General features: G+C 44.2%; 1 protein-coding gene across 3 annotated transcripts in view; it reads right to left on the minus strand.

Annotated features, from left to right (window-relative positions):
* Nucleotides 1-12730, minus strand: part of USP46 (ubiquitin specific peptidase 46) — a 58453-nt gene that overhangs the window by 8726 nt on the left and 36997 nt on the right. For all 3 annotated transcript variants that reach the window (XR_009052882.1, XM_057729974.1, XM_057729975.1), the window contains exons 5-6: nt 9021-9097; nt 1266-1349 (exon numbers count right to left, since the gene is read on the minus strand). Coding sequence is in view for 2 of the 3 variants with exons in the window: in XM_057729974.1 (XP_057585957.1) it covers nt 1266-1349; nt 9021-9097 (161 nt within the window). In the remaining variant the exon portion in view is untranslated. The remainder of the gene's footprint in view (nt 1-1265; nt 1350-9020; nt 9098-12730) is intronic.

Raw genomic sequence — 12730 nt, forward strand, 5'->3', positions numbered from 1 at the left:
CAAAGACAACAGTTTACGTGGATAACTCTGCTAGAACAGAGGATTTTCCGGTTACCTTCCAGGACCCCCTCCATGAAGGTCCTGAATTAGTGGAAATGCTGTTCAACTTGTGCACGCTTTCAATGCATGCTATTTGTAAAGGACAAATTTTAAGAATATATCACTCAGAAGTCTACTTAGTAAAAACCCTATTCATAAAAATAAGCAAATTAACAACATCAGCAGACACATAAGATTTATAGGCGACCCTATATTTTTCAGGAACATGACATTTTAACGTATAAAACCAGGGCAGAACAGAAGACACCTTCACACTCCGCAGGAAGACCGGGGTTGGCCTTAGGCAGACTTAGATTACATGGGTGGGGGAAGAGCTGAGCTTCCCGACCACTAACGAGTGTTAACTCCCCTCTGCACCACAGCGACTAACCTTTCTTAAGTTTTGATGCACCAAGAAAAGATGTGCATGTCTGAGGATGCAGGGCTGGGAGGCTGGGCATGGAAACTATTTCAGCCTCAGCTCTAGACCCCTGAGGGTTTTAGATGGCAGGAGTGTGAGTCTGTGAGTTACCCTGAATATGTCACAACCATGGGCAGGGTAAACTTAACTCACAGTGAGGCGTCACAGGGTAATTAAAATGTCAAGTGTCTTGAATTCTGGGGACAGAACACAGGGAAGGACTAGTTATTTCACATTGTCCAAGAGATGGAATTGGCTGCTGCTGGTAAAAGATGGGCTACTTGGGTCCTGTATCAATTCAGAATATGGTAACTTTCTTATCACCTATCCAGAGACGGATGTTATTGATTTCCTCATGATTCCTTAGTAAATGATGACGATGGTTTTTTTGCCTCTCTGTCTTCTAAATAAGAAGTTCCAATGTCCAGGCAATACTAACAATCTTCCTGGGTGACCACTATGTGTTATGCACTACGCTAAGTCCTTTTTATAATTTGCCTTTCACCCCAAGAGAAGAGTGATTACAGTTGCTCACCACTTGCTTCCCCGGCATGGGTATCTGGCACATTGAATGAATGCATGAACAAACAAACGAACAGAGGAACAAACAATCAGACGAAACGGCAACTTCCCCAGGTAGGCATTCCTATCCTGTCTCACCAGTGAGGAAGGTAACTGATGTCTCCAAAGCCACCTGGCTACGAGCCCACGGACCTGGGATTCAAAAATCAGATCTGTCGGGCTCCCAAGTCTAGTTCGTGCTGGCGACACGAAGCCACCCCCCTGAGCTAAACCCTTTACGTACCTTTTCTGGGCCTCCTGTTTGCTGCAGCACGTTTCACAATAATACTTCTGTTCACTACACAGTGTTTCTGTGTTGCTGAAGTCTCTGCAGAGGAAAATATTTTCAGCTTAAAAGAAGTCTAGAATGCACTCCGTTTACCATGTTTTAAACCCTCTATTACTGTAGGGTAATTTTTAAGTGAATGTGGGGAAAGAAGTAACGAGAAAAGATCCTTCTTCGGAGCAGGTGCTATGACGCATTAGAGCATGTCCACTGGGCTGGGTTATGATTTCACCGTGAGAGATTTTCAAGTACACCTTTATTTAATGGGACACAGACAGATCTAAATTAGGATTTCCAACTGATTCAGAAAAAGAAACCCAGGGGTTAACAGGAGTACCTGTAAATTGGAGATAAAATTACAATGGAAAAATACTAACTACAGTAAAAGCCACCCATTACGGTGAAAGTCGAGTCCAAAAACATCAATCACACAAAATGTAAGGCGACATTATTGTGTGGTTAATGAAAACCGGTCTGTCTCAGGTGGTCTATATTTTCAAAGAGCACCAAAGGAAAGATAATAAACTTTAAAACATATTCCGTGGCCTTTATATTGAACTAAGAAAGTCCCAAATAACAAGGAGATGTCTACCAACCCCGTTCCCTACCTCCCCACACTCTGGAAGGTAAGAACGTCGGCCTGCCTCCTGAGAACAAATGCCAATGGGATGTTATAGCTATATTCACCTTCTCACGAGGTTTTACTGTACTGCTTATAGTTTTCATTTTTTAAATGTCATGGCTTTTCATTCTTCTCTGGTCACTGAGATTCTACTTACCATTCCTGTGGTACTGCTTCAAAGGCTGAATAGAACATTCGGAATATCATAATACCCTAGAGTCTTGAAAAAGTCCATGACATTTCCTTACTCATAGAGAGTGTCCTAGCGCCAGAATGATCAGATTTTTTTAAACAGAAAATGTTACTCATGTGGTGTTAATGACTCCACTACTTAAACAGAGCTTATCAAGAGAAAACATAGATTGTCCGTTCCGTAAATTCTCCAACAGCTACCGACAGTACCCTGGGCGAGGTGCTGCGGACCCGCAGAGAATGCTGCCCTCACACAGCTCTCAGTGCACCAGAGACGCGGGCAATAAGCCATCTACGACGCTTGGTGTTGAGTGCAGGCTAAACACCCGTCACTCCGCGCCACTAACTCCCCTGCCTAAAACCCTCTAATAGTTTCTTAGTGCGCTCAGGAATAAAATTCAAACTTCTTGCCGTGGCCAACAGGCCATCTGTCCTTAGAGCCCCCACTGCTCTTCTGACCCGTCTCCCACCCCACCTCCTTCACTCCGCTCCAGCCCCATCCGGCTGGCCTTCGGTGTCGCTCCAGAGTGCCGCGCTTTCCTGCCTCAAGGCATGTGCGGCTGCCCTCTTCCCTGCACTGACGGCTCCTTTCCAGATGCTTCCAAGGCTGGCCCTGCTGATTGGTCAAAGCTCGGCCTAAATGTCACCTCTTCGGAGAGGACGTCCCCAGCCACGCGCTCCAGACCCATCCAGCCCCTACTCTACCGCTGGCTAATTTTCCTCTGAGCACGCCTCACTACCTGGAGCGTCCTCCTATGCGGTGGATTACTTGCCTCCCCTCTGCGTGGGCACAGACCCTGTCTGTCTCACTCACTGCTACAGCCCCAGCACCGAGAACAGGCCTGATGCATACGGCCCTCAATGATGTGTGTTGGCTGAACAAAGGAACGGAGGGAGAAGCATGTGTACAAAGTCGGGGGAAAGCACAGTGGACAGAGAAATGAAGTGGGGTTATTCAGGATGTTTCCCCAGGGAAAGGGCAAGGGAAAGTGAGCCAGGGGGATGAGAGTCCAGGGTCCCAGACAGAATGAAGGCCGAGGCCCAGAGGCGTGAACGGAAGGTACAGAGCACGCATCTCAGAAGCTGTGTGGACCCTGCGGCTCTCCAACTGCTCTCTGCAGGGGAGACAGTGCTCTCTAGATCACTTCCGGCAGGGCTCTGGAGGAAGGACTGAAGGGGTCGAAAAGCAAGGAAACAACTGAGAAGGCACTTACGCTCAACCCTCAGATTTCAAGTGCTTGCTGCCGAATACAGACTGACTCAGACTTAGCTGAGTGAACACTGGCCAGCTCTTCAGCAAGTACGTGAGGTGAGATCTCTCCTGGGCCCACACAGGATTTACTGGGGGGCAACGGAGCAACCAAGGAGAAGGGGGGATGAGCCTGCGTGATGGTGGAGAGTCACACTTTTGGAATGTCTACCACAGACAAATCTCTTAATCCAACTAAAGAATCAGAACGAGGCAGGCACAGCAACAAACAAGGAAGTAAACACGTTCTACTCTCCCTTATTTCCCAAAAAAAAAAAAAAAAAAAAAAAAGGTTTTGTAGCCCCACGCATGTAGTAATATAGCATTAGTTGGTACCTAACGTAAAGACGCGATTCACAAATAACTACCATCCTGCCCAGCCCTAGCTGGCTGAAAGCTCATTACCAGAGACAGGGTAATGCTGTTAGAGCATCTGTGAGTTGAGAACTGGAAAATGCGGCTAAGTTAGGAAAACAGAGTAGAGTGGCCCCGGCAAGAAACTAAGGCAGAGCAGGTCTGTCAGGGGATGCTATGCAGTTGTCGGAACAAAAGCAGGCAACAAAGGTTGAGGAAACTTTACAATGAGAAAATCAAAGAGAAGAGGAGAGAGTAGAGAGGTCTTTTTGACCCCCGGGATAAATTACACCAAAGCACAGAGGCAAGGTTACCCGGAAAGCACAGAACTCTTCATATTTCTTTAGAAAGAGTCAAAGTGGCAATGAAACACTTTTTAAAAATACACTTTGGGAACAAATCTAATATGAAACACATATCTTTGTAAGGAAACTATAAAACCTAATAGAAATGTATACAAGAAAACGTGAAAAAATGGAGAAAGACTAATGTTCCCAGGTAAGACAGCTAGAGGTTGTAAAGATAGCTATCATGTCCCAGTTATTTAATGTCTGTTTCATATATTTTTAAATAAAATCTTAACTTTTCACTCAATACAACAGCTCAAAAATTGATTTAAAAATAGTCTTAAGCTAGGCTTCCCAATAATTTTCATGTCATAAAAAAAATGGTGCTACGTAGAAATGAGCCTGGGTACACTGACTCAGCTGCTTCTCTGGCAGCTCCGGGCTCTGCCCAGGCTCCCAAAGCCGAGGGCATCCACACACACCTGTAACCTATCTCCGGTGGCACACCAGCTGGGTAGCTTTGTTACCAAACCTGCAGCAGTGGTTCACCCGGCTGCTCATCAGAACCACCTGGGGGGCTTTAAAAACAACCTCGATCCCGCCTCCCCCTCCCCCAAGCCAAATGACAACAAATCTCTCCAGGTAGAATGCAGGTACCATTGTTCTTAAAGCTGCCTAGGTGGTTCCAGTGTGCTGCCTGGGCTGAGAGCCACTGTCCCCAATGCTTTGCAAATATTAACACGCATTGGAGTCACCTGGAAATCTTGTCAAAACGCAGGCTCTGATTCATACACTCATTCTTGGACAAGACCTGATGCTCCTGTACTAATGAGATCCCAAGTGATGTCAACGGCACAAGTCCACAGACTCCCATTTGAGTAGCACAGATCTAGAGTGGCAGTTCTCAAAGTGTGGTGGTATCAAAACCACCAGGGAAAATTAATTGAAAATAGATGCCCAGGGACTTCCTTGGCGGTGCAGTCGTTAAGAATCTACCTGCCAATGCAGGGGACACGGGTTCGAGCCCTGGTCCAGGAAGATCCCACATGCTGTGGAGCAACTAAGCCTGGGCACCACAACTACTGAGCCTGTGCACTAGAGCCTGCGAGCCACAACTATTGAGTCTACGTGCCACAACTACTGAAGCCCATGGGCCTAGAGCCTGTGCTCTGCAACAAGAGAAGCCACTGCAATGAGAAGCCTGCGTACCACAATGAAGAGTAGCCTCTGCTCGCTGCAGCTAGAGAAAGCCCGTGTGCAGCAACAGAGACCCAACACAACCAATAAATAAATAAATAATTTTTTTTTTTTTTTAAAGAAAAGGACTTTAAAAAAAAAAAAAAAAAGATGCCCAGGCTCACGAACGTCGAATATGGCCTGGGCCTCCATGTTTACTAACCTCCGCAGGTGATTCTGATGTGCACCAAAGTTTGAGAACGAATGACTAGAGTATTAAAGAAGGTTAAAAAAAGAGAAATCCAAGGGAAGAACATGTCAGATGTTAGCAAATACCATATATAAGTAATAACCAAAACCAAGACACAGGCCAGAGAAACAGAGAAACCAAGAGGTAAGCACACGGCAATGGATGTGCGAATGGGATGCCTATAAACAGCACACGGAGGAAGCTTCCGAAATGAAGAGAAGAGACGTTGCTTTTAAAAGAAGAGTAATTCTAAACACAGAGCTCTGGCAGAACCAAAAGGCTGACCTCCCCAGCCCTGGGAGAATGGGAATTTTTAATGAGAGGAGAACAGAGGAAGAGGAGAGTGGTTTCAGGACAGGGAGCACTTTGAGGAGGAAAGGTACGTTTCTGGGCAGGAGCCACAGGGAGGGACCAAGGCCCTGAAGCGAAAGACCAAAAATACCAAAAATGCCAGGGGGTGATCATGAAGATAAACTTCAGGTATTTTAAGTTTTTGCCTGAGGCCATCCCTGAACTTTTTAAAAGAAAAAAAATTTCCTCAGTATCCTCCTATGATACCAATGGCTCACTCTACCGAAAACACAGTGCTGAAATTTGAAATATTAGAATTATAGCTCAGCTACAGTATGGCTTTAGTGGCTTCTTTAGACCTGTATCCTGAATTAACTACCATTTATATCATCATTTCTCTGGGACAAAATTCACTGAAAACACATTATAATTGATCACCTAATTGATCACCTTCTGGAGGGAGGTGGCAGAGATCTTATATTTAAATCCTATAATTTCAGCTGGATTTTTAATTTTTTTCAAAATCAAAATAAATGCTAAAGATATCACATCAGAAGAGACCGGCAGGCACAATGTTAAAGAAGAAAACTCATAATTCTAGTTTGAAAAGCAAACCCTCGAGAATGCAAACCAAACTAAACCATGAAAGGGGCCAAAGAAGATCGCAAGCATTCCTTCTCTTTTGTCTCAAATAGAAAATGGATCAGCTGGCATCATGTACCCCCTGGAACTTTCTCCTGCACTTCGTTCTTTGGGGAGAGGCGGGAAAGCTGCCCACCCCATCACACAACTCTCAGCGGTGAAGGGCAACACCTGGCAGGCCTCTCTTTATATCGGGGAGGTGAGACCTTAGGCACACATGAGGGCAGCTCTAGGTAAGTAGTCAAGGTCTAGTTTAAGGATGGTGTAAGATAAGAGCGGGGCAGGCACTTTAGCAATATCGGCCTGGACAGTCAGATGAAAATCTGCTGTTGTTTAAAAGGCATTCTGAGGCGCCTTCTGAACTCACCCGTCCTACTGGAACGCCTCCACACGCCTCTAGCCTGCCTTCATCAGGCATGCATCGCCGATACATACATTTCTCCAAGAAAAAAAAAGGGGGGGAACACTATTCTGGGTTATATTTGTTTATAACAAGATTCCCCAAAGTTCGGAATTGTAACTAAAGTTAGCCCTTTCCCTGGTTGGTCTCAAAGCTACAGTCACTGTCACCAGCCCTTCTGAACAGCCCAGGAACTTCTTGGAGGGGAGGGGAACAGTCAGCCCCCGGAACTAACTCCCCTCCTCAAAGAAGGAGAAACGGGCCAGCAGCACCTTTCCTCCCATTTCCCCACCTACAACCAGTGCTGGCACAACCTGAACTTTTTTGACTCCCTGTGGTCTCAAAACCCTGAGGAAATCAAAACTGGCTTCTTTACACAGGAATACGAGGAGCCCATGCCATAAACAGAACCATTCAGAAGGAAAAAAGGCCATCCAGGCCTGCAAAACGCTTTGCAAACAAAGAGGTAACAAAAGTGTCCTAGACAGCCAGACCCGAGGCATCTGGAGACACGAGATGAAGTGCCAGGCCAACAGGAGGTGCTGCCTCACTTGGCGGCAGGGGGCTCAGACTCCTGGGAATTGGAGGGTAATCAGCCCCCAGCTCGCACACTACATGGCACTCAGACGAACCAAGATGCTCTTCCAGGTTGGAGTTGATGACTTTGCCCTGAAAAGTGACTTTCTAACAGCCCACGGCCACAGCAAGTCCCCTTAATCTAGTCTAAAGAGTTCTAAGTAACCTCAACTCCTGATAGAACAATTCTGTCACACAATTCCCACTGATAAAGACCAACAGTGCCTTGAAAGAGAAAGACAGATACCACATGGTATCACTTCTACGTGGAATCTAAAATGTGACACAAATGAAGCCATCTACGAAACAGACTCACGGACATAAGAGAACAGACTTGTGGTTGCCAAGGGGGCAGGGGGTTGGGAAGGGATGCATTGAGGGTTTGGGATTAGCAGACCCAAACTATTATATATAGAATGGATAAACAACAAGGTCTTACTGTACAGCACGGGGAACTATATTCAGGATCCTGTGTTAAACCATAATGGAAAAGAATATGAAAATGAACGTATACACATGTATAACTGAATCACTTTGCTGTACAGCAGAAATTAACACAACACTGTGAATCAACTATACCTGAATAAAATAAATTTTAAAAAATAAACAAATAAATAAAAATCAACAGTGCCTTGCAGTGTCACTATAAAACATCTCTGAGCTGAGGTACTGTAAACAGTGGGCAGGCCCACCTTGACCACATGGTCTACACTGGCACCCCCACTAGCAGGCACTCTCTAGAGCGCTTCATGTCCTTCGAAGCACTGATCCCTGTCTGTGGATTCCCACTAGACTATAAGATTGATACCTGCCACTCACCCTAGACCTCCAGTGTCCAGGACAGAGCTGGGCTAAGTATAACCGCTCACAACCACTTGTTGAAAGGAGGAGAAGGCAGTGAGGACAGGACATGGGAACTGTGTCTCCATATCAACCTTGAGCACATTTTTAACACACAAGTCAACACACAGTAGCTACAGTAATCCTGGGCATGTGTTGTTCTTATACGCTGGGCTCCTTACCTCCCCTCAACCCTAATTAGGAGGAAGTTTTTTTCCATGAACGAGCTCCATACAGTGCTGAAAGATGGAGGAAAAGGGAATGCCCTCATTGGTTCTCAGCTCGAAAGTGCGTACCTTTTTTGGCCACGCTGTATAGCTTGAGGGATTCTTAGTTTCCCAACCAGGGACTGACCCTGGGCCCCAGCAATGAAAGCGCTGAATCCTAACCACTGGACTGCCAGGGAACTCCCATCATTTTTTAAATAACAGAATAGATTAGCTTAGAAAAAGAAAGTCATGGTAGGCACCTGTAGCATTTTTCAACTGAATTGTGCGACTGTGATCGTGTGTGTCTCTGTGTATGAGAGGGAGAGAGCTGATGAGAGCTCAAAGCATACATCTGTAGTAAAGATTAAAACCTTATTTTAAAATTTAATGACTAATGACTTCCACTTGATCCTCTCTCTCCTCAGCAGGACTCTTCTCCAGACCACATACACTTATTTTTAATCTCTTGGGAAAGAAGAAATAGAAAATAATAGGATTATATTGGTTTAACAGAAAGGAAGATTATCTCCTGAAGAAACACAGGAGTCCTCCCCCACCCCGCCCCCGACACGTACTTACTAGCCTGATCAAAAGCTCAGACCACTGTCAGAATGCACGAAGTTACCTTAGACAGTGGGTAATAGATGTGTTCTGCTCCACATCAACAGAAAGGTCAAGAAAATCTTCATCTTTGCTACTAACCTGAAGCAAAAAAAAAGAAAAACAAGTATTAGGCACAAAATACATAATAGCAAGTAGATAAAACTTTGAACACCTACAGGTAACCAAAAACCATAACAGCAGTAAAAGTCAGGTATGGCTTTGTATACTCTTTAGCTACCAGTTACCTTGCAAGCAAACCAAAACAAGAGAAAATCCTAAATTCTCAATTTAACCTTATGTGTATCCCAGCTTTGAATCAGGCTTTTCATAATTAAAACTCAACCAGATGTCTCTTCCTGTCCATTCATTTCCCCCACTGTTTCAAAGCAGGAAATACCCAACAGGTGTATATATATAGCTCAGCCTGGCAGAATGATAACAATGGAAATGGAAAAAGGACAAGAGCCTTAAAAAACCTACTGCTCAGATGATCGCCTTCTATGAAGCTGTCTGCACTTCCTGCCAGTCCCCTGACATCACTCCCTTCCTCCTGTGCCGAGTCATTCAGACTGGGAGCCGAACGTGCTATGGGCTGGGGGGTCACATTAACCGCACACACAGCTGCCCTCTGGCCCAGGAAGTGTCGTCATTTGCAGAACCCCCCATGCTGTCCGTGATACCACCCAGACCTGCAGCTGGCCTGGAGCCTGGGCTCACCCGGGCCCAGCACACTGGACGGCTCTCAGCCAACCCATCACCAGCCCCGGCTGTTTCTCAGCCTGCACAGCTGACACCACACCAGTTCCGGGTCTGTACTGATCAAAGCTCACCAACTGGTGTTTGCCTTCCAGCAGCTCACCAGCTAGCCTGGCGTTTCACTGTCTTGGAGTAGGAGGGACAAACTAGCCCAGCAGGAACTTTGAGGTGCCTAGTCAACTGGCAGCAAAACGAAAATAATACTCCTGTAAGTGAGACAACGATCCTATGACCCAGTACTCCAACATTCAGAGACGTGGACACAATCCTGTATACTTTTATTAGTACACACAAGAATGGGTGTTGGCAGACTGCCCAAATCCATATCCTGTCTCTGCCACATAAAGTGGATGATACTCTCTGTACCTGTTTCCTCATCTGTAAAGTGGGAGCAGTAAGAATATCTATTTCATAAGGTTGTTGTAAGGATGAAATAAGATAATACGTGTAAAGTGCTTTAAGAAGTAAGCACTCAACAAATCAAGGATGGGGAAAACATTTAAAATGGCCTAAAATGGTCAAAAAGTTGGGAATGCGTTACTACATTGTGGATATCATATGAAACGAAACACGAGACTGCTCTCTTGCACATGCACCATCACCATGAGAAGGGTAACCCAGGCTAGCCCACTGCTTCTCAGAAAAAGATGAGAGACCCACAGAGGAGAGCTGTTCTCACTAAGGTGCCCCAGCCAAGCACACCATCCCCACCGGCCTGGAGACACATGTGTGACAGCTGAAATGCAGACGTACCGACTTAGCAAAGGCCAGTTAGATCAGGCGACACCCCGCCAACCCATGGTTCCATGAATTATAATAAAAAAAAAAAATCAGAGTTGATTTAAGTCTGAGTTTTAAGGAGGTCTGTACCAAAGCAACAAATAACCACTACAACGACTTAACATGACAGGCATGCCTCCTTTCACTGCGCTTGGCAGATAGGGTGCTTTTTCAGTTTGAAGTTTTGTGGAAACCCTGTGTAGAGCAGGTCTATCGGCAACAGCATTTGCTCTCTTCCTGTTTCTGTGTCACATTTTGGTAATTTTCACGATATTTAAAACTTTTTCATTATTATTATGCTTTATGATGATCTGTAATCAGTGATCTTTGGTGTTACTATTGTGACTCACTAAAGGTTTGAATGATGGCTATCGTTTTTTAGCATTAAATATTTTTAATTAAGGTATGTACTTTTTTTTAGACATAATACTATTGCACGCTAGACTACAATATACGGTAAAAATAACTTTTATATGTATTGGGAAACCAAAAAACTTGTGTGACTTGCTTCACCGTGATATTCACTTTATTGCAGTAGTCTGGAACCAAATCCACAATATCTCCGAGGTATGTCTGTATATATATTTTATTTTTATTCATTTATTGTCTATTTCCCCTTTACTAAAGTGAAACTTCAAAAGACTGGCCTCAGTAATGACTAAGATCCTGCCCTTCCAACACTCCTCCAGAAAAGCATAAACTCAAATAACTATAAACTAACAGCAACTACCTGAAGACAATGGAGGCAGATGGCAAGTCCACACTTAGCTGCAAATAACGAGTTCATGGTTTCACAGCCGTTAGCTGGATCCATGGGGAGGAAATGCATTCTTTCTGATCTAGGAGCCAGAAAAACCAGTCTGGGAAACCATGTCCACTGACAAGAAAGGAAAGAATCTGAGAAGGTGTCCCTAACTCTGTCCGGCCACATCTCTGGTTGACCTCTAAGTCACACACGTGCACAGAGTACATTCAAAGCAACTCAGCTGGTGACAAAAGGGATGACCCAAGAGTCAAGCTGCTGCTTAGGAAACAGAGTTTGTAGTCTGAGTCCAACCAAGATAACTACCTGCTAAAACTGAAGAAACTAAAAACTAATTGAAGAAAAACAGCAGAACCCAGAGTCTCTCAAACATTCTCGATGTCCTAGATATGATCCAAACTTATAATATGTGAAGAACCAGGAAAATGGAAGATATTCTTAAAATAAAAGGAGACAACTGAGACCAATCCTGGGATGACCCAGATGTTGGAAGTAAAAACAATGATTTTAAAGAAGTTATTATAAATATCTTCAATAAAGTGGAATATATTCACAGTGAACCAAGAAATAAGACATCTCAACAGAGAAACAGAAACAAAGAATCAAATGGAAATTCCAGAACTAAAAAATTAATACACTGGATGGACTTAGAGGACCGGAGATGACAGAGGAGAGACCAGTGGATATGAAGACAGAACAATGGAAATTATCCAGAGAAGAAGAAAAAAAAACTGAAATAAAAATTAACAATCAATAAACCTGTTAGACTATGTCATACACATAACTGGAGTCCCAGATGGGGAGGAGAGAGAACAGGGCAGAAAAACAATTTGAAAAATAATGGCTGAATAGTCCCTAAATTGGGTGAAGGACATACATTTATAAATTGAAGATACTCAACAAACACCAAGCAGGATTAATACAAAGAAGGCCAGCCAAGGTCAAACTGTTGAAAGCCAAAGGTAAAAAAGCAAATCTTAAAAACATCTAGAGAAAAATGACACATTACAGGGAGTTCCCTGGTGTCCTAGTGGTTGGAATTCTGGGCCTTCACTGCTGTGGTCTGGGTTCAATCCCTGGTTGGGAACTGAGATCCCACAAGCTGCGTGCTATGGCAAAAAAATAATTTTTTAAGAAAAATGACAAATCACGAGAGAATGACTCTGCTGGAATCCAGTCTCTCATCAAAAATTACGGAGGCCAGAAGACACTGAATATCTTTAATATGCTAAAAGAAAAAATTATCAAAAGACTTCCTGTATCCCATAAATATATCCTTCAAGAATGAAGACAAAACAAACAGAATTCATTATTAACAGACCTGCACTACAATAAAGGTTAAAGGAAATTCTTTAAACCAAAGGTAAAATCTACCAGATGGAAATCCAGGTCCTCAAGAAAAAATGAAGAGCATCAAAAATGGGAATTATGAC

This window comes from Hippopotamus amphibius, chromosome 3, assembly GCF_030028045.1.
Source record: "Hippopotamus amphibius kiboko isolate mHipAmp2 chromosome 3, mHipAmp2.hap2, whole genome shotgun sequence".
Classification (NCBI taxonomy): Eukaryota; Metazoa; Chordata; class Mammalia; order Artiodactyla; family Hippopotamidae; genus Hippopotamus; species Hippopotamus amphibius.